Source organism: Dermacentor silvarum, chromosome 2 (assembly GCF_013339745.2).
Source record: "Dermacentor silvarum isolate Dsil-2018 chromosome 2, BIME_Dsil_1.4, whole genome shotgun sequence".
NCBI lineage: Eukaryota > Metazoa > Arthropoda > Arachnida > Ixodida > Ixodidae > Dermacentor > Dermacentor silvarum.
The window spans coordinates 133356984-133379798 of record NC_051155.1 but is presented as its reverse complement, the minus strand read 5'-3'; the positions used below and the strand labels follow the sequence as shown (position 1 = coordinate 133379798).

The following is a 22815-nucleotide window of genomic DNA, read 5'->3' as shown; positions in this document are numbered from 1 at the left end:
AATGCAGCACCATGGCTGCGATTGATCCCGCGACTTCGAGCTCACCAACGTATAACGTCATGTCATTGGAGTTAACATGACGGGTGTCGGCTGTTATCGAGTAACTATACAGCTGCAGCTACTTTCGTAGTCGCTCAAGCGCCAAATTTCTCTTTTTTTTCAACACGCCTTTACGGTGGTGCAGGGTGCTGTTTCACCCTCAGACCGTTCTGCGGGGATGGTGTCGCCAACAGGCAGCATATGCCTGACACGTCGGGATGCCCCTCTTTCACGGCGCCCGAGTCAGCAATCTGCCAGGCAGGCGCTGTTCTCCGAAGGTGCTCACACGTTCTGGAGCATGCGAACCGGAATGCAAGCTTCTCGTACATATCTGTGAGTGTGCGGGTCTCCGTTCGCATTATCAAGCGGTGTGTAAAAAATTTTCAGTGAAATTACGAACGCTGAGAAAAAAAAAACGGGAGCCAAACAGTGCATTTTCGCTTGCGTTTTTTTTTTTCTTTCGTAATCGAAACAAGCTTGCGCGTCTGTGTGGCTCATTGAGCTCACTGCTAACCTTCTATGCTTTGCTTTTATGCCTCAAACAAAAGCCGTTTCTTTGCGCACACATCTCCACTGGGTTACAGAACGCGCAAGAAAAGCTGCAGTGTTGAACAATACAGGCCAGCTCAGCACAAGTTATGTAAAATGCTATTCGCACGAGCTACAAGTAGCGGTATTGGATCATAGAAATGTGGTGTTCTGAACGAAAAAAAAAAGAGGCTATACATGCACTTGATGAAGCACCGTCACTAAACCGGAGGGTGTTTGGGATATGGGGGAAACGGGAAATCCACCAAGAATGGTTCGAACGGGAAGAAAGTGGTCTACTTTCTCACCAAACACCCCCGCGCCACCGCAACCTTTAGCCCTCAGACCGTTTTTATCCATCTCGCCGAAAGACTCATCTTGCCTCGAGCATGACTGTCTGCGCGGAGTTGTGGAAGTAGCGGAAAGTGTGGACAAGGACTGCAGTGAACCCCCTCCTTTTTTTACACTACCGAACACTTCCTTCGCCGGTGCCAGCTGGACGGTTACCTTAGAGCCTACAAAGCAGCCCACGTTTCGCGTAGCACGAGCAGTTCAGCAGATGCTCCACAATCTCCAATTTCGCCGTGGACGGCATGGGCTAACACATCAATACTTCTCCGGCTTTGTCGCAAATGTTTGTAAATATACTTGTCTTAGAGCACAGGACAGCCTTCCCCAAAGATATCATTGCGGACTCGAGAGGGGCATCCCATAACTACGCGGCCGGATGGATCATACCTCTGGTAGAAATAATATTGCACTGCAGTATGAACAAAGCAGATTCTCCGACAAAATATATAGCCTGGACTCCTGGTCACCAGGGTCTAGGGGGAAATGAGGCCACGAAGGAGGCTGCCCAAGCACTCATCTCTCGAGTACCTCCCGCAGGCTCCATGAACCAGGATGAAGGCCAACTCCTTACCAGACTTAGAGAAATTCTAGATTACTATAAAGATAGTCATCCCCGATATCCTATGCCCACTAAGGGACTCGGCCGGGGGAGAGAACGCGTGCTCCTGAGACTTTTCACAGACACGATGTTATGCCCGGCTATTATGAAACATTTTGACCCTATGGTAACCGGTAGGTGCCAGCACTGTGGCGAGGTAGCAGACACGTACCACCATGGAATGGGCCTGCCCGGAAAATTCAGCCTTAGCCCCCAGCCCTAAACCTACACGAGAGAACTGGGAGGCGGCCCTGCTTGGCTGCTCAGACCTTCAAGCCCAAAGGGCCTTGATCCAGAGAATCAAGACGGTGACTTCGACCAATAGGGTCCCGGGCCAGGGCCACCACCTAGTATGTAGGTTCCTACTAGGGGGTCCACACCTCTCTTTATTGTGAAATGAAAGCTTCTCACCACCACCAAGCTCACGTAGTACACCCCTGCACGTGGCATCATGATCGCATCGTCACTTCTTATCATGGCTGACTCCCATCAGTGCCCTGGTGTGACAAAATTATCGCCCTCCTGTTCCACACATCGTCATTAAGTCGCAAGAGCTGCCCGGATAGAGCCCAGCTGCATACGTAAGACACGTAAGGCGCACAACGCAGAGCAGTATATTGTTTAAGGTGCGTCTGTGAGGCCAGGATATTTGCGCCTCGCGCATTTCGATCCCGTAAAGTATTCGCGGGTGCGGGGCTGCGACACACGTGCAGCTAATACTGTAATAAGACATTTTGATCATCGTCACATTTATTTCTCACGGGCACTTATCTACAGCAGTGAACAATAAGAAGCGCTATCTTCTTTTAGTGCCCTGCGAGGTGAACTGCTCGGACGTTTGGTACGGCGTTGGGCCGGATGGCTAACCTAGAGCTATAGTCTCTTGAATACGCACTGTCATCGTACTTCATCCACACCGCATACCACATCCACCGTGTATTTAATTTTCGTTTTGCAAGAATGTATCACGTGGAGACCGTATTACCAACCAGAAGTGATAGATACGTGCGTACTGGTGAGAGAAAATTTATTCATAAGTGGAGAGGTAAGCTGAGCAAACAGGTTTGGCATGCTACAACTGGTTTATTAAATAACAACAGATCAAAGGACGACAGAAAAGAAAAAAACGCAGACCAATTCACTCGTACAAAAGCTCAGCAACTAGTAAAAGGAGCACCATGAAAAGAACACAGTGAAAAGTCAAGCGTTATGGCGTCGTAAATAAGCAAAATGGTACGCATCCCTGTGGTGGAGCTAAAAGGGGAGATATGGATAACATTTGGTTATTGCGGGTGCAATAACATCCAACTTTCTACTTCGTTCATTTCATTGTGCTCACTGCTGCCCATTTTGGCGCTTTTGTGCGAGTAGATGGGTCTGTGTTCTTTGTTTTCTCTCCTCTTTTGATCCATCGTTATATAATAAACCTGTAGCACCATGCCTAGCATTTTATCGGCTAACATCTTAACCTATCATTAAAATTTCTCTCACCAGTGCGCACGTAGTCTCACTAACGGGCTGATTTCACGGTTTGCTTGCGATGCATTAATTCTTGGAATATGCAAATTATCTACACTGTTGTTTGGCCATGCCGTATGGAGAAAGTACGATGACAGCATGTTCAACAGGCTGTTGCCCTAGGTTAGCAGTCTGGCACAACGAAGCACCAACATTCCCAACAGTTGAGCACACGAAGGCCAATTGCAAACTAAAATATAATTTAGCTCAACACGGCATATGCTTTGTTTGGGTTCTTCAAACCAAACTCACACCTGGCAAACCTGTTTATGAACCCAGCCTCCCCGCTTTAATATGTAACACTGTAAGCGCGTAACAGTTTGCTAACGCCTGTCACAAATTGTCATCCTGTTCACCATTTATTTTGAAAGCAGTGGGCTGCCACCAACCTTGTATTTGATTTCTCGTATCTATTCTCTCCGGGATCAAGGCAAGACGTCCGGACCAAGGACCTGGTGTGCGTGGTGGCGACCATCGTGTCGCTCGCGCTGGTGCTCGTTTGGGTCCACGCGTTGATACAGGGGAGCAGACCCGAGATAAGCAATGTTGTGGTGGACGGACAGTTCGGAAGCCTGCACGGAAGCGTCACCATCATGGCTGGCATGCTGGTCAGCTCGTTCCTGGGTGTGCCGTACGCCGAGCGAAACACGTTGCGCTTCGCCGCGCCCGTACCTTGGCACGAGAAGTTGAATCAGTTCGACGCCACGTCGCCCGCACCTGCATGCGCCCAGTCTAACATCAAGCAAGGTTAGACATTAGTACGCGATAGCTAAGGTAACAGCATCTAGAGAATAACAAACGGGATAGAGCATAAACGTCTGGCACACCTTAGCCGTGAACGGTATGTTACCATAAAACCCTTAATGCAATAAATTTTGACATACTCAATTGTAGTGGTCGTCCAGGTAATGCGAAGCATCCATATGTTGATTTTTTCGTAGGAATTCCGAAGTAAGGGAAGCACAGTAAGGAAATAATAGTGCGAAGTACAGGTAAATCGGAATAAAGAAATACAGGCGCTGCTGCTTCCACCATCAGCGGTTGTATGAGGAGTGCAGCTGTTTTGTAGCGATAGGTTCGTGTAAAAAATTATATGCTGTAGTTTTTATACTTATAATAAGTCAAGACATATTTTTTTCTGCAACATGTATCATTGAAAACAAAAACACACCCAGAGGCACATTCCCCGTGGCCTTAGTGCACATACACACGGCAAATATCCAGTCGCCCCTGTAGCCCATAACTTTGCACTATCACCAAGATCAGCACATGGAAGCGGCCAGACACCCCGCCCGCAATAACGTGGCTGCACTCGGAGGAGAATGCTTGGGATTCTTAAGTATTCTCATTCATTCGACCATCTATAGCTTGGCGCGGTTCATCATGTTGAACAAACCCTTAGTTGAAGGCCACGTAACACGCAGTGGTGCCGAAAATTATATTTAGTAATATTGCGTAGGTAGGCAATAAAATATATCAGAGCGCAAATGGTGATTGCTGATATTTTTGAAGTGAATATCAACAATTGTGTTTGGTCAGGCAATATAGTGCGCAGAACAGGTTACTGGCACTCTGGTATAGAATGACCGCGAATGAATGACAAGGCAAGGCAAACACCATCAACGATACCAGAAAATTGGGCGACACACTAATGAACACAGGAAGTTTACAGCTGAAATATGGAGCCATTAGACTCAGGAAGATGTGACATGGATGCTGCGAAGTGCCAGCTTTCTGCAGCGAATAATGATGGAATCGATACACTAAAGGAAGGAGAACAACGTAAGCTGGAAGTGGCAACGTGGTTTAACAACGCGGTACGGAGTTTTTACGAGCAGGACGGTCGACTAAGCGAAAATTATGCCGGCAACTAGGTTACTGCAGGGTTTTCGCTCTAGCCGTCTATCGGGAGTCCAGTAAATGATGAGCTTGATTACTTAGCTCATTCTTGCATTCGCGTCATCGATACCAATATCTGGCTCGTTCCTGCGCCGGAAGCTTGGCATACTTCAGAAGTACGCCGCAATCTGGTCACTGGTATGGGTCAAGGGGCTGTCAGTTTTCGTATAATGCGACGAGCCGGACATTGTATAATCGAAAGTCAGCTGCAAGAAAAAGTGCAACAGGGCCTAACAATTTAACGCTTGAAGCAGTGAATGCTAAAAATAAAATGTACCGTTGACTGCATTGTCATATCCCGAGGAAGGTACAGATTTGGAAGCTCTCTCGATCATAAACGCTTTTTCTGTTACCTATACAACGTGGTTGCTTAGTTCTAATATTTGAATACGTTGCACACGTCGTGGATAACTCTTGAGGTTCTTGCTCGCTTAGATCGTAGCTTAATTTCCGGGATGATGGGAATTAGAATGACTGCTGCAAAGCGAGCCCGGTGTTGGCCTCTAGATTTAATGAATCATACATTTGCGCCTGCGTCCGGGGGAGCAGAGATAAATTTTTATTAGAGTTCGTGCTTTGCAAGACTGCATGAAGTACACACCTGTCTTCTTGGCGCTTCGCAAACCACACCGAAAGGCACCTTTTTGGGGTCTTTCAGATGAGATGAATATAAGCACATCGGAAGATTGTCTTCACCTTAATATCTGGACACCGTCATGTGATGGACGTATCTGCCCGGGCAACCTGACCATCGTCTTCTTCATACACGGTGGATTCTTTCAGGTATGCACCAGTTTTAAGCTGTACTTGGAGCTGTACTTGAAGCTGCACTTTCAAGCAGTACACCTTGAATGTCCATGACGGATATGAAACTGCACGAGCTAACCAAGCAAGGTCCTATTTTTAGTGAGAATTTGTTACCATTTGTTACCATAAAGGCAGACCTCCGTGCCTTTGAAATAAATTATCTCTCTCTCTCACTGTTACCATAAAATTTCATAGCGTATTTCTGATCTCTGCGAATGTTTGTCCTATAGATAAACTAATGTTTCTTATGCCAACCCGGTGATATCCTATGCCAACACTGCGACGTCCGTTCCACACTTTGTGGCTTTCTTCCAAGAAGAATGCTAGGCATGAAGTTTCCACAACACGCCATGCAGTTGAATTACCTTGTATTATTTAGTATTTTCTGAGCTAAGCAAAATTCACCTTGAGCGCGCGCAATAGAAGATACAATACCAGGAGCATTGTGCATATGCATAAAGCAATTGGATCTTGCAAGCACGTGAAATGTATAGTATTCAGCACTTTCGGCATTCGCGTGATACTATAATTTGTGCTCTAGCAAACTAGAAGCAGATATTTCATCGATTGCATTGCCGAAACTGAATATGCTCATCAATACAGATTTCTACACAATGTTTACAATCATGCGCAGGACCATCCAAGACCGGGATTGGTCCTAAACTACTTCATGAACTGAATTAGAGTGCTAACGACCAGTGAGACACAACCTGCGCGGAGAGCAAAATGATAAGGCGACGCCAAAAATGGACGCAACAGCGTCAGTGATACATGACAATACGATATTGGGCTTTTATTCTGTGATTATTTGAGCATTCTTCGCCATGTTGACCGACATCAGTGATGCTGAAGTTCCTTTCTGGCGAACCATAAAAAAATATTGAAAATGTTTCTGAGGAGTGAATACTTCGCAGAAGACACTATAACCTACCCATAGCTTTACAAGCTAACTTATCTTATCATCTATGGTTTTAGTAAAATACTAACATTTTTATTTCAGCATTTTTTTTTTCGTAAGATTTTTCGATGTTCGTGTACACAACGGTAATTCACTGTGAACAGAAATATTTTCTTCGATCAGTTTGAGCCTCTTGGCTCAAACTGAACGAGTTTGTGTCTTTGTGCAGAAAACTCCTCAACAATGTTAACTTGTTGCACTTACGTTAGCCCGCTAAGTACAGGAAAGAACCGGCCCGCCACGCAGAGCAAGCGTTGCCTGCTCATGGATAGAGACGGCCAACCTGACAGGTTTGCACGGATGTTTATCGCGCTAATCACTGTGTTTTCTGACAAATTTTGTGGTCACTCACAAGTGGCCGTAGCGTGCATGTAAACGCAGGTAGGACATTTTCTTTTAACTGATAATGTTTTCTCAAATACGTTGATTATCTATGTATCTTTTAGCTGCTCGTTATTTTGACTTACATCGTTTTGCCTGAGCCTCACCATGTCGCCTATGCTAAAGGGCTCGAGATTGTTTACGCCGCAAAATGGCGACTTCCCCATGCCCCAACTAATCACAACGCCTGTGGAGCGACGACCGCGTTATCTGCGACAACCGAGTGAACATATTCGCCTTTGATTTCATTCGGACAGCCCTTGCACCTTATAAGTTCCAGTGACGGTCAATTATTGACACATTCGATCGGTTATATACCGCTCTCCAATTTGGTTTGCCACGGTTGCGGAGACCTCTCGAAATTGAAGCCAGAGAAAGTCGGCCCAAGCCGGACGGGCTGTAGATTCTCCCAGAGAAATGTGAGCAGGCGCGTGATCGAGTTCCTGTCAAATCTCAATGGCGCTCCCAGCTCGAAGGTGAGCGCCTCCGACCTGCTCTGATCTGCAGCGCGGCCCTCTGTATGAACCTGGTGAATGTGTTCCGAACACTCGATTTCTACCAGTCGAGTGTAAACTGCACCACGAGAGAGCGCTCTAGAGCACTCGAAAGTGACCAGTCGAATGTAACGTAAGTTATTTTTTTTTTTTTTGCATTATCGGCACTCACAGACGGGCAGCAACAACGACCCGTACCTCGACGGCCGGATTCTGGCCGCAGTTGGTGAAGTGATGGTCGTGGTCCCAAACTGGCGTCTGGGCCGGCTGGGCTTCGTCAGTATGGGGACTGCCGATTCGCCACTGAACGTGGGCTTCCTCGACCAGGCCGAGGCGTTCGAGTGGGTGAGGCGCAATGCAGAGCCTTTCGGTGGCAATGCCTCGGATATCGTGGTCGTTGCACACGCCTCGGGTGCGTCGGCACTGGGCTACCACATGTTCGCGGGCGAAGGGATGGTGCCGGGCGCTCGAAAGTTGGTCTTCATGAGTGAGAGCCCATTTACCAGGTGAGACCACAGCGCCATAAAAAAAAAAAGAATGTTTTGCCACTTTACAAGTGAGATACTGTATTTACTCGTGTAAAACCCGTACCTCCAATTTCGAGTGCAGAATTTTGAGAAAAAAAATGTTTCACTAAGCGACACGCGCATACTCGCTTGCTCGCCAATTACGCAAGCCGCTACAATATGGCACTAGCCCGTGTCCAAAACATCTGTCGGCGACTGTAAATGTACTCCTAGTCAGCCCCCACTGGTTGAAAAATACAGTGCGGGTCTTCCACGGGTAAATACGGTATTTGCCATTTCGCGGTTGCAGCGGGAACTGATACTAAATCAAAATATTGAGCCGAGTTAGATCCATTGATTACTCGACTAAAATATTATCATTGTTTTCCGTGTGCCAATGTATGACTATGTTGCGGTGAAAATGGCGATCGACAGTCCCGCTGCAGCTCCTCAAGTTGAATGACCCGCTGCCAAAACGTACGAGTTGACATAATCCCCCCTTGCCTTCCTTCTCTGTCGGTCTCGGTAAACCAGTCACTGCAGGAGTCACATCACAGGTACCATAGTCCGCAATACGTGGTGCCACAGCAGTTTTTTCCTGTCACTTTAGCGCTTACAATTTTCAAACTGTGTTCTCGCTACGAATGATGAATTTCTTATTGTAGCACCCTAGTCGATCAATCTGGTTGCACCTCATATTTTGCTTGGGTGCCCCTCGAAGCAAGTTTTAGATCTCATGAGCATGTACGAGGTTATACATTCTAAAATATATTCAGCATTGAAAAGCTGTATTTCAGCCACTCGCACTTTCTTCGATGAAAACACTGTTGAGAGCAGTTTAGAGTGCTGTAATGCTCAAGCTTGCTGTGAGGTCAATGTTTATCATTTCGCGGCTTTGTTCAGATAATGGAAAAAACAGCCACTTAAAGAATAACGCCGTGAGAAACATTTAATTGGGTATTTTTTACTACGCCTCTACCACTCAATTAATCGAATTCATACCTTCCAATAAATGAATGCACATTTCCATAATTGCACGGTACTGATTCACTAACTAATTGCACTTTAAAGAAATACTCGATGTAACTCAGAGAGAGAGAGAGAGAGAAACGAGAAGGGAAAGGTAGGGAGGTTAACCAAGGACGTGCCCGGTTGGCTACCCTACGCTTGGGGAGAGGGAAGGGGGAAGAATAGATAAGGAGCGAGAATATAAAAAATCATAAAGAGTCAGTTATTCACACAGTCAGTCGCAGACGAACGTCTCTACCACTCAATTAATCGAATTCATACCTTCCAATAAATGAATGCACATTTCCATAATTGCACGGTACTGATTCAACTAATTGCACTTTAAAGAAATACTCGATGTAACTCAGAGAGAGAGAGAGAAACGAGAAGGGAAAGGTAGGGAGGTTAACCAAGGACGTGCCCGGTTGGCTACCCTACGCTTGGGGAGAGGGAAGGGGGAAGAATAGATAAGGAGCGAGAATATAAAAAATCATAAAGAGTCAGTCACTCACACAGTCAGTCGCAGACGAAGGTCCACTGTCACAAGCGTTCATACAGTCCAGTGTCCTTCAAGAAGTGAAGAAGAGCTTTTGTGGCCTTTCGCATGCAAGAATGCCTAGGCCATGGACCCAGAATCTTTTCCTCTGACAGCACTCTGCTATCTAACGTGCTGAGTTGAGCTTGAAGAATCCGTCGTTGAGCGTCAAAAGCTGGGCAATGACACAGAAGGTGCTCTAGCGTCTCATCGCACCCGCACGAATTGCATGCCGCACTGTTAGCCATTTCTACTAGGAATGAATAGGCATTTATAAATGCGACGCCCAACCACATGCGGGACAGTAAAGTTTCTTCGCTACGGGAGAGTCCAGTTGGCAGGCGAAGTCGAAATTTAGGGTCGAGAGAATGCAAGCCTGAGTTGCTGAAACCTGGTGAATTCCATCTTAGAAGTGTGATGTGGCGAGCAAGTGATTGAAGTTGCCGCGCAGCGTCCGTTCTTGACAGTGGTATAGGCACTCGCTGATGTTTTTGATCAGCCGAGCGAGCAGCTTCATCGGCGCTGTCGTTGCCAGCAATTCCGCAGTGGCTCGGCAACCACTGAAATACAATGTCGTGTCCTTTCTCGACCGCGTGGTGATGAGCTTGCCTTATTTCGTACACTAGCTGTTCGTATAACCCGTGACGTAGGGCAAACTGCAGAATTTGTAGGGCTGCTTTCGAATCGAAGAAAATGGCCCAATGATTTGGTGATTGCTGAAGCACGTAATGGATTGCACCTTGAAGAGCCGCAAGTTCTGCTGCTGTCGACATGGTGTTGTGAGAGTATTTAAATTGCAAAGAGACGGCATCCGATGGAACAACCACTGCTCCGGTAGAGCTGTTGGAATTGGTGGAACCGTCCGTGTAAATATGTATTCGGTCAAGATAAGACTCGTGTAGGCAATGCCGGGACAACTGCTTCAGGGCTAAGGGTGACAGGTCTGACTTCTTAGCAATCCCAGGAATTGAGAGGCACACGTGAATTTGCCGGAGACACCACAATGCCGATGTTGGGCATTTTGCAGGCTTGAAGCCAGTAGGTATCGACTCATGTTTTCTCGTCACGATACTACAGAATGGAGCCTGTGGTCGTCGCGCTGGCAAACCGGCTAAATGGTGGGATGGTAGTCGTAAAAGGTGTCTAATGTGCGCTCTTAGCGTCTCAGCGACGATATGGGTGGTGATGGGATGCTCCTGTGCAATGACAATCGTCGCTGCTGTCGAAGAACTCTCGGGAGGCCAAGACATGTCCGAAGTCCTTGGGCTTGTACGCACTGTAGTGCAAGGATATTAGTCTTGCATGTGTTCGACAAGACTGGAAGACTGTAGCGAAGAAATCCGAGAAGTAGTGCCGTGTATAGCTGTAACATGGAGCGCACGGATGGTCCCCACGGTTTTCCAGCTATGAACTTAAACATATTCTCAATACAAATGAGTTTTTTCGTCATGTAGGAGACATGGGGACTCCAGGTTAGGCCTCGATCCATAATAACGCCTAAATACCAGTGAGTTTTCTTATATGCAATAGAGTGGCCCTCGATGCACACCGGGTAGAAAGACATCGGTTTCGTGTAAATGCCACTAGTGCACATTTTTCCGTAGATATTGTCAGACCTTGTCGGCGAAGGTATACCACTGTCAGGGTTGCTGCTTTCTGTATTCTAGCGCGCACTTGTGGCCGTGTCACGCCGGACGCCCAGATGCAAATATCATCTGCGTAGAGCGAGACATTGGCTGTCTGTGGTAGCGTTTCCGTAAGCCCCACTAGAACGATGTTGAAAAGAGTCGGACTCAACACTTCGCCTTGTGGGAAATCACGACTGTAAATATGTCTATTTGTCGGGCCATCTTCTGTAAGAACAAACACCGATCTCCTTGAGAGATAACTCCTAATCCATCTGAAAACGTGGCCTCCAAGTTCTGCAGCCTCAAGAGTTTGGAGAATGACTTCGTGGGTTACGTTGTCGTAGGAACCTTTTACGTCTAAGAAGAGTGCCACAGAGAGACGCTTCATAGCATTTTGTTGCTGCACGGAGGTCACAAGATCTCTGACGTTGTCTATTGAAGACCGTCCACGTCGAAAACCAGCCATAGCATCAGGGTAGATGTTATAGTATTCAAGGTACCAGTCCAGACGTGTCAGCAACATCCACTCCATGACCTTATCTATGCAACTCGCCAGTGCAATCGGTCGGTGCGATGTAAGGTCCAGCGGAGACTTGCCAGGCTTCAGTAGAAGCACCAGTCGGCTGCACTTCCACTCGTCGGGGACTATGCCGTCTTACCAATATTTATTGAAGATATCCAGCAAACAGCATTGCGCTGTTGAACCCAAGTGTCCTAAGGCAGCGTAGTTCACCCCATCGGGACCCGGTGATGACGACCGCCTGCACATAGCCAAAGCCGCTTGAATTTCTTCCACAGTAAAAGGCACTTCCATATTTTGATCTCTCGCGACAGGGACGTCATGTAGCGAGAGGTCCATCAGTAGAACGATGTCACCAGTAAGTAACCTTTGCACAAAAATCACCAGCGACTTCAAGATCTGACGTAACTCAGAAAGACCACAAAAAGTGTAACGTTGCCCTAGGCGCACCACATTAAAAAAATGCATGGCTAAATTTACGTCAAACACATGGCATACCCGCCGTTCTTTTCTACGATTACGTATATCAAGACGTTGCCAGAGACAGTTTCAAAGAGCTCCTACAGGAAAGTCGGCAGCGCCATCGAAACAAAAGTTGCTTTATTTGGTAGGACGCGTTACGAGTTATTGTAGCTGCTCATTACAAAAAAAATATTTTCCCAATATTTTGTTACGATTACGGCGCCATGCAGATACCCCGTCTACGGGCTCAACCGCGCACCGGATCAGATGAGGGCAATCTTGGCCCGACTTCTGTGCGACGAGGAGGCGGAGATTAAGGGCGCCTGGCTGCAGTGTTGGCGCAAGCTGCCCGTGGAATTGTTGTTCAAGACACCTCCCGGAGCCTTGCGCGCACTCCCCACATTCTTCCCCAACCTGCCCATTATGTGGAACCCCGTCATGTGGAAGAAGCTCAAGGTATGCGCACGGCATAACCGAGGCTGCTTTAAAATTGACATACCCGGGCATTTTGTACATCGCCCCTTCGGCCATCGGTTAAACTTTATACCGCAATGCACCAGCGTAATTCAAAGGGCAGCAATAAAAAATGCATATTTATAGTGATCGGCTCACTTTCAACAGCTCTCATTTACCAACACCGAGAAGGTACTGTCGTCTATTAACGCATGCATTTACGGCACTGAGTCGTTACTTAACTGCTGCTTTACAGCAGTGCTTTAATCCTTACCCAAATGCTGCTACAACGCATCAAAGAAGATACGACCAAGTGCGTATATGAATTTACTATTAGAAGGAAGTAACATTTCGACATTGCTATTGAAGGTTGCTGAAATTCAACCGATCATTTGATACGTCATTTTTTTTTACAAACGCTGCCCGTTTATTTGAGTAGGTGCATGGTAGAGAAGCTCGATATACGGAGGAAGTTGCAAAGTCCGAAATCCCTGGACATTAGGGGCGCTATAACGTAAAGCTATTCCAAACTATTTCTATTCCATTTCTGCCATTAGCCCGTCACGGTTGGTGAAAAAATTGCAGGCAACGCCCGCTTCGCTTGTCCGCCACGCAATGACACGAAAGTTGTGAAAGCTCGATCCCATCTGATATGACGTGCACACACTAATTATGCATGATTAGGCCGAGCAAATGAAAAATTTACCTACACGCCTTTTTCGCCATTAGTACTCCCCTCTTGGCCAAATTTATTTCATGCTGCCCCCATTTCATATGTCTCTACGCGACGTCACAAAACGACGAGAACTCACCGCATCAGAGTGACGTGTACGCGTTAAAAATGCATCATTTTTCAGGCCGAACAAAACTGCTTTTACTTGGAATAGCCGGAGACTGCCCCATTCCTAGAGCAATAGAAGATGGTTGCCCGCCAGTCGCTCTGGCACTCACTGGCAATTCGGAGCGCCTGGCGAGAATTTTTGTTTCGGGTATATTAAATGTTTTGTATATGGCAGTATAACGTTGTGAAGCCCTTTCGGTACGTATACAACTCTTCTTCCCTAAGCACACCTTCAGTGGATTTTTTAATTCGCTGTTGCACGCCGCCGTGGTTTTCGACCAGTCATCGCAAGCTAACCAAGGGGGAGCGGCCGACCAATCACAGACTCTGCACTACTTTCCTCAATCGGTTATCTAATTGACTGCACTAGCTCGGCCTCACCGAAACACACGCCACTTCTGCGCACTCCTCGCTCATTCTAAGCCAATCAGATTAGAAAAATCTGTCGAAGTAGGCAACCATATTCGCTTCAAAAGCAAAAAGAAAAAAAAAAAAACCTGACGACCTATGAACAAGGAGAGCGTTTCTTTGGGTTTTTCAGGCAACATCGCCTGTAACCGCCGGATGCTTACATCCGCGATTGCGTAAATTTACGTCATAAGATTGGTATAAAGTTGAAATAGAGTACACTGTGTTTCAAAATGTTTCACGTAACACCAATTCTCACAATACGTTGGATCTGCTTCAAGTTGTTTTCTGTAATACCGATATCGATAGGTTTCCTAATGACCAGAAAAAAAAACACACAAAGAATAACCTCATTTAAATACCTTGAATGGTTGTTTCTAACTATTCTCGAGAAATTATCCGATCAAACCTATGTTAAAACAAATAATTTAAAATTTACTTCATTGTACATTGAAAAGTGAAGCTTCGAAGTTTGAGGCTACCTATCGCACTCATAATCAGAACTGGTTTTGGCACGTAAAACCCCAGAAAGAAGAACCTATCGCACTCCAAGAAGTACACATAACGACTAGCTTAGGTTGACTGAAAACTGTAATTCGTTAGTATAGTTCGCTTAAGTTGAGCTACTTCCTGAAAAAAAAAATTGGCTGCGGCTAGCTCAGCTAACCTGGATATGCAAAGCGAAAGCTTGGTTTAGCCTGGTTAAGTCTTGGTTTCACTTGGTTAGCCTTTGATTTAGCTGTAATTATCAGACTTATGTATACAATCATCGATATAAGCCAGGTATAAATTATAAGCCGACAAGTCCAAGCGTTTTGCGAGCCGAACGGCTAGCTCTTCCTCAGTCTCCGACGCTAGCTTCGAGTGCTTGGCATTCCGGACCATCTCCAGTGAAGCAGTTCACCGGGCGAAAGACGCGTGTCAGACGCCGCTTGCGGTATAGCATAGCCTCGTATAGAGAAAGAAAGAAAAGCTGCCAGCTTCGGCAGTTGCTAGGCAACGGCTCAGCTCGCGGTGCGGCCACCGGTCACAGCGAAACGGCGAGAAAGGGGCCAGTGTAGCTTTCGCTATAAAAAAGGACTACTTGAAGTTGCCTGAGACGCCTGGTATATAGCCCATTCGCCACAATTTAGTGTCATTGTCGACAATGCACATTGTTGCGGACATTTGAAAGGAGTGGCTGTTGTGCCAGCAATTTGCATGATAGCGAATGACTAGGTAAAAGTGAAAAGTAAGACGATATTAATTAACAGTTCTTTGGGTTATACGTTTCCTAACATGCAATATCAGCTATAATATTGTCCTACTGCTCGCTGTGTAACAATGTTGTTGTTTTTTTTTTCTGAAGGGGCTGCTTACCATGACAAGACGTCAGCATGCACTGCCGTTTTTTTTTTTCGTTTTTTTTTTTTTTTTTTTTGGGGGGGGGGGGGAGTGTTCTGACGATCGTTCAGTCGGGAAATCAAAAGGCAGCTCAATATTCTAGCGCACAGAAATAATAAATTACGCAAACGCAAATAACCGATGCATTTCATTAGGTTGTAAGTTAAAAACGTCACGTTGCAATTTGCAAGTGTGTAATTTAGTCGATGAAATGTTCAAGGCAATCTGGTATTTCTTAGGAAGTTCAAAACGAGCGCTGATGCCATCTTCTCTATTTCGAAAGCCTGTTGCCAAAATGCATTGAAGGCATACCTTTTAGGCTCCCAAAATAACGTATCGGGTTTTGCTTTCTTTTGCTCCATCGATATTTGTATATACATGCACGAACAGAAAAAGCCGGTGTTATTTGTATTAAGTAGATGTCCTTATATTCATATGTTCTGATTTCTTGCCACGTGTTTCAGTGCGTATGACAACTAAGCTTCTTTCAGATATATTGAGAAAATGGGCGTGGAGCTTGGGTGCTTTCTGTGTATTGTGGGGTAACCTCATGATTCGTAGCACCTGGGAGTAGCTTCCTTGACCATTTGCTACGTTAAATGTTGAAAATGTACCGAATTCAGGAGCTCCTTAATATTACATAGCTACACTAAGAACTATGCCGGGGAAAACGGGAGTAACTGCACAGTTAGTCCAAGAAAGATCATCTCTCAAGGGAGTAACTGCAGGAGTGTGCGTGGCGTGTGCAAATTTTGGAGAGTAAGTGTATGATCCCTGGTAGAAAAGAGAGCAACGGGGAGGACGAACTGCAACAGTTACTCCCCATGCACTCTGCTGTTTTCGTCCGTCTCGTGGAGTGATGCGGCGAAAGCGGTATTGTCTATATATCATGAATAGTTTGAAGTTCGTGTACTGTCTACTGAACTAGATGTAAAGCAGCACGTTGCATGTTCGGTGAAAAAATTGGCTGAAATTTAAAAGGTGGAATCTGAAGTGCCGTGCACTTCGTGTGCGTGCACACCATAAGTTAACGATACACATGAAGCGCACAAGTCATAGATGGATTGCCATATTTCCTTGGCCAATAGTACCTGAAGAGTTCCTATCGTTCCAAGGAGATTATAAACTTAACTGCGGCGATGTTTAGCTCAAAAGGGGCGCGCTAAGCGATAGAGAAGTTGTCCTTCTCTGTCATCTTGCGTGCCCCGTTTGCGCTCGCTACACGAAGATCACGTAATGTCTCAGTTTAAGTCACCGTAAGAATAATCGGGCAGCTTTCTTTATGTAGTCGCTTATATTCGTAAGCTATGCGCAAGCGTTAGACTCTCCCCGCATAGCATACACCAAATGGCGAGTCTGTTCTGTATTGCCGCACCTGCGTTAAGGTGCTTAAGCTCGTCTCGGTAACCTGTCTTGTTAACCGAGCTGCCATGGTGACGTGGTTAGAGTACCCGATTTGCGAGCGAGATGACGTGAGTTCGAATCGTACTTGCGGGCACGTTTTTTTTCCTTATTTTCAGCCCAGTCATTTTTTTATCAGGCGTATAAACGGCTAATTTAGTTAATTGCATCTTCGAGTAGCATCGGAAAGAATAACCGTTACTCCCTTGAGGAGCATCGGAAAAGAGAAACTGTTAGTCCTCGAAGGAGTAACCGCACGGGGAGTAACAGTTCATCCCCTCTCACTTACCACCTGAAAGGAGGAATGGTTGTGGCAAATCAGTTCCTCCCCTAAAGGAGTAACTTCAATACCCCCTTTCCTCCTTTTCTTCTTAGAGTAAATTACGCAACATTTTTAAATTTTCTTCACTCCTCTAATTTGTTCCGATCACGAACGTTTCCTGGATGCTGCCGCCACTAGAAATGATGTTACGGAGAAAATAAAATTTGAAGCTATATAAGATGTACCAAACAGTCCGTTCATCCAAGAGAAGAAGCAACTGCAGGGTAGACAAGAGGATAAGATTAAATTAAATTATGGGGTTTTACGTGTCCAAACCACGAGGCACGCCGTAGTGGAGGACTGCGGAAATTTGAACCACCTGGGGTTCTTTAACGTACGCCTAAATCTAAGTACACGGGCGTTTTCGCTTATCGCCCGCATCGAAATGCGTCCGCCGTGGCCGGGATTTGATCCCGCGACCTCGTGCTCAGCAGCCCAACACCATAGCCACTGAGCAACCACGCCGGGTAAGAGGATAAGATTAAATTGTTGTGTTTTAATGAGGTGGTGTATGGGAAATGTTGGTTTTGAATAATCAGATAAAGACGTGTGAACGAGAACGAACATATAGACCAACACACAAGGCGTTCTCCCAGCGTTCCTAACCCGTTAAGCCCAGCAGACTTTTAGAAGTATAGTACCATTTTCAGTTGTAAATAATTAAAGAAGAAGCATACGGTGTTCCTTAGTACGCCATTTTGCTAAAAAGGGTCCTGCCAAGGCAACCACTCTTAAGTTTTTTGGCAGCTGCATGATGTATTTTATCTATTCATCGCCAAACCTGGAGAAGTGCTGAACATAGCAAGTGCTGCTGTACAAGCACCTTTCTTTTCTTTTTGTCAAGCATATCATATGCCTCTCGACGGTGGTTTGTGTGGAAGTTTTAAAAAAGAATGGCGTAAACGATGAATGCATGACATTCCATATACTATGCATATTTATAGCATCGCAAAAAAAATGAATGCAGTTGTACTTTGTATAGTACACTGGGCCATGTGTGTATACTAAAAGGGGTGTGCTTGTTCTCGAAGCACACACGGTGGTTTTTTACCTGTATTACGGCAACATATTTTCCGCTGGCTACAAGAACTTCAGAGACCTTTGCAGGTGAAAAATATATTAAGGATTAAATCAACGTTCCTATTAGTCCTCCTGGTTCTTTTTTCCCCAGTAAATATAGATAAATAGTTCCAGTAAATATAGATAAATAAAAAGCCACTTAGATATCATATGACCATTACTGAAAAATACATACTTTATGCAGGATTTTATTACAAATTTCAAAATAGGTGGGAGGAAACAGAAAACAGCAAAGCGATCTATTTTCCTCTGCCAATCGAGATGAGTTGTGCAATGAAAGTAGAGCAACCCACGCGGGGGACCATCTCTTCAAAGGTCGGAAATTTCTAACGAAAATAATGCTGAGCAAATCACACAACAGGATTTTAAGGCAAGAAGCAACTTTCATTGCAGGAGAGGCCACCAGTTTGTTGAATGTTTCAACTACCACTGAACCAAACGCAGATTGTTTTATTGTTGAATGCCTGCATTCTTCGTAAGATATCACGTCTAGATCTGCATCAAAAAAATATTTCCATAACCCGCGCTTCTGAAAGCAACACTAAAGTCCGTCGTCGTTATTTGATGAAGTCGTGCTACACCTTTCAATAGTAAAAACACCTCCCAGCAAAGAAAGCACGCATCCCTCGCGCGCTTTCACTCGCACATCCAGCATACGGCCCGCGGCGACGTTTTCATCGCCGTTGCACTCTATACGGAACCTCACGGCGGCGGCGACGACGACGCCGACGGCATAAATCCGCTTGGAGTGTCCATATAATTGCTATCGCAATAAAGCAAAAATTTTAGCAGTGATGAGGCAGTCGGCGTTCATCCATTTTAGCGATTACTAGTGCCGGAAAGAGCAGACAAACTTAACAAGAGCACAACAGCTACATCCAAATGATTCTCTCTCAATATTTCTTGCGGTGTACTCACGGCGGGCTCTCATGAGCTGCAGTTAAGTCATCTCTGTAGCACCAACAGTCGATTAATGAGGAAAGGACCGAATCTTATCATCAGAAAACAAAATATTGAAATTAGATAATGAGTCATAATTAGGGCAACCGTTTCATCATTTTGCCAGCTAGTTAGCTGCCTAAGGAGCGTGGGGCACATGCCATGGGTCATGTCTTCCCATTTTTAAATGCGAAGCATTTCTTGACGAACATTTGCCACTTTGACAGTATCTATCTATCTGCCTACTTCTTGGTGCTCTCATGGTCGTATCGTTAACTTGCTAGGTACCAAAATTGTCATAGTATGACAACAGTGTATGACGAACATAAATGATAGGTCATGACATGAATGTCATGACATGCGTGTCATGTAGGTCATAAAACAGCCGCCTAAAATGACAATGACTCCAGCGAAAAAAAGATTAACACTCAAAACCACTGAAATGGGTTCAGACGTGTGCACTTACTGAATGAAACAATACAGGATTGTGGTAGAAGCCATAGTCATGAGCATGACTCATCAAAAATGACAATGACTCAGCTAAAAAAGATTAACGCTCAAAAACCACTCAAATGGGTTCGGACGGGGGTATTAAGTGAAGGAAACACTAAAGGATGGTGGTAGAAGCCAGAGTCATGACTCAGCAAAAATGAGAATGACTCAGCGAAAAAAGAATAACACACAAAAACCAATGGAATGGGTTCGGATGTGGTATTAAGTGAAGGAAAAGGCTAAAGGTTAATGGTCAGTCATAGTCATGAGCATGACTAAGGATTTCGCCTGAAGGTTTCTTAGGCGTAGCAAAAGGGACTCCTGAGTACTCATAACATGAATGCCATGACATGCGTGTCATGTAGGTCATGAAAGAGCCGCCTACGTCTTGGTGCTCTCATGGTCGTTTCGTTAACTTGGTAGACTCCCCGCCCCCTGCTTCGCATAACATCGATTCCCATAGGGCGTGGGATCTGCCGACATTTTATTTTCCTCTCCCTTCATCCCTTTCAGGTGTCGGGAATGAGTGTACTTATGGGCTTCTCCGACAACGAGGCGCCAGCGCTCATGGAGAATTTCGCCGACTATCTGAACGTCCATCTGCAGGAAACTAAGACATCGGCTATTTCTCTTCTCTCGTGGCTTGGTTTTCCGCTGAAGGACGCTACTGAAGTAACGAAAAATTACGCCGAGGTAAGCTACAAAAACTACTTGAAAAATTCAGCGCAGCTTCACCGACTTAACGTGACGAAGACTGATGAAACAGCGGAGCTGGTGGCTTCAACTGGGCTTTTACTTCCCGATGAGTCTTTTCGTACCGTTGCTGCGACGTCGCCTCCCTCACTCGAAACTCGGGGTCTTCGGACCTTCGCCATCGCCTTAGCCTAGGCTTCCCTTGCTCGGAACTCTGGGTCGGCACATCATCGTTGGGCCCATGCTCGAGCAGCTCCCCGCCGTCTTTCGCGTCGCGCAGCTTCTTCTTCAGGAGACAGTTGCTTTATCGTCTTGTCCGTACTCGTCTCCAAACGTCGGAATGCGCTGTGCCGACAGTGCCGCTTTTATACTGCTCGGTAGACCCCCCCCCCCCCCCCCCCGCTATCTCGCCCCGGAGAGCATGGCGCCGCGGCTACGCCGCCGTCTCTCTCTCTCCTTGGCTCCACCCACCTGTCGCTCGGCGCGCGCTTTCCCTCTCTCATGCTCGGCACTCTCCGACCAACTGTGGCCGGCGCGCGCTTCGAAAAAAAAAAATCACCGCATATCCACGAAGTGAATGATGATGATTGGGCGATACACCGAAGGATTATTCGGGTAACCGTGAGTCCCCCGCACATTGCCTTGTGATCAGTGCAGCAGCACGGCGACGCCGGCAAGCGGACCCAGAGGCGGCGCGAGCACGGGAAGCGGCGGCAAAACGCCGGAAGAGTTCTCTATCTGAGGTTGGTGGCGCCGATGCTCGGTTGAAGCGCGAGCTTCGCGATCCCTCAGCTCCGGGTCCGCTTGCCGGCGTTGCCGTTTTGCTGCAGCTTCCCGCGCCATAGACTCCGGGTCCACTCGTTGTCTGCGTCGCCGTGCTGCAGCAGCTTTGCGAGCCCTCGACTCCGCTTGCAGTTGAGCCGCCACTCAAGCCTTTTCATTCATAGCGGGCGCGCCGTTATCAGAAGCGACCGTTATCATCCATGGCTGAAGAGAGAAAGAGAGCGCGTGTCGGGAACGAACGCCCTTGTGTACCGCCGCGCCCCTAGCGGACTCCATGCAAACCAGAGCTATGGACGACAAGGGAGGGACAAGGCGCGGCCCTAAGGTGCTTCGCCCCTAACTGATCAACGCTCAGCACGGTTCAACCTCGGCCTTAAACAGCTCCGCTGTTAAAAGTCCTCTAAGGAGTCCTACAAAGAGTCCGCTTCAAGCACGACGTAGATCTTTACCACATCTCTTGGGGAAGTTCGAAGGCCTATATAATATGAGGCAGCCAGTCTGGCAAGGTTTGAATCGGGAAAAGTTGGCCTCATCATGCCTTAGCTTATTGCTTTCCATGTGAAACGCTTCTGCGAATGGGGCAACTGAGCTCTTCAAATTCCAGAGGTCATGGAAGACTCCTCCCCAACTCCACGTCGTAGAGACAGCTGCGAGTACGCCCCGGGTAACGAGGAATACTGGCGGTATTCACAGCGCTTGAGGGTGCTGCCGCCGACGCTCTGCAAGGCGCCGGGCCACGCCGGGCTTTGGCAGGGGGCGTGACACCTTCACATCGCATCGATGCAGTTCGCCTCCCTGGCGGGCCTCGGTTGCTTGTGTTGCGTTCCTGATGCGCTCTCGGTGGCGTTCTGCGAGGCAAACGCTCACACTACAATGGCTCCTCCTAACGTAGTGCTTTTCGTGCAATGCCGAGCGTTTCAAATTCTGCCCCATGTTCAGCTGGCTGGAAAAGTGGACTCCCCCGAAGGGTTCCCCTGATTTCATCCACGCAATCGGCTCCAGTCGAGACCGCACGAAGGCGCTCGCGCTGTTTCGATGGATTGGCTATATATTTTTTATTCAGTGAATAATCTATACGTGATTTCTTACAGCAGTTGGATTCATATTATGGCTCATCTGAGTCCACTTGCAAGTGTTGCGATGAGCCATTGTTTGGGCGATGTTTCAAGTATACCTTTTGGTTCAGCTGAGGCGATGTTCATAATAAGCCATTTGGTAATTCTCAAGTAATTAAAAGCGTATTTTTAAAACAAAACGTTTCAAACTTCGCTTCAAACTTCGCTGTGATGAAAAGCGTGAACAAATGTTAGTGGTAGAGAAAATTTCCCTGTAGAAATTTCACAGTAGAAATTACCATAGCTTCGTGAAATCTTGATACCTCGAAGCAGGTTACAACGCTTGTCATTGCGTCGGGTGTTGGACATCCGAAGCTTTGCCTATAATACCAGGCGATAGCGTCTATTTATGCGGTCGTCAATATCGACAGAAACCTCTGCAAATAAGTTCTACCAATCCCAATACCCCTGTCATTGCTATTATCTTTTATGGTCGGCTCAAAGTAAAGTGTGCTACAACCACATCAGCGCGTACCCGTTTTATTTGGCTCAAATGCAGGGCGCTGGACAAAGGAAGTGGGCCCAGGAACTATTGAGCGACATTGCCGTCGTCTGCCCGGTGCGGCTGTTCGCAGAACAGCTGCACGCCCTCGGTAATCGCGTACACACTTACGTGTTCCATCGCAGCGACCCGACGAGTGATGCAGGCGTCGGAAGAGAGGACCTCATCCGA

The 22815-nt window shown here is 46.6% G+C and overlaps 1 protein-coding gene across 1 annotated transcript in view; it reads left to right on the top strand.

Annotated features, from left to right (window-relative positions):
- Positions 1-1692: 1692 nt before the first annotated feature.
- LOC119440394 (cholinesterase-like) overlaps positions 1693-22815 on the top strand; it is a 24333-nt gene continuing 3210 nt past the window's right edge. The window contains exons 1-7 of the mRNA XM_037705307.1: positions 1693-1866; positions 3409-3781; positions 5592-5716; positions 7748-8079; positions 12463-12688; positions 20065-20244; positions 22642-22815. The exon at positions 22642-22815 is cut by the window's right edge and continues 98 nt beyond it. Coding sequence (XP_037561235.1) covers positions 1693-1866; positions 3409-3781; positions 5592-5716; positions 7748-8079; positions 12463-12688; positions 20065-20244; positions 22642-22815 — 1584 coding nt within the window. The remainder of the gene's footprint in view (positions 1867-3408; positions 3782-5591; positions 5717-7747; positions 8080-12462; positions 12689-20064; positions 20245-22641) is intronic.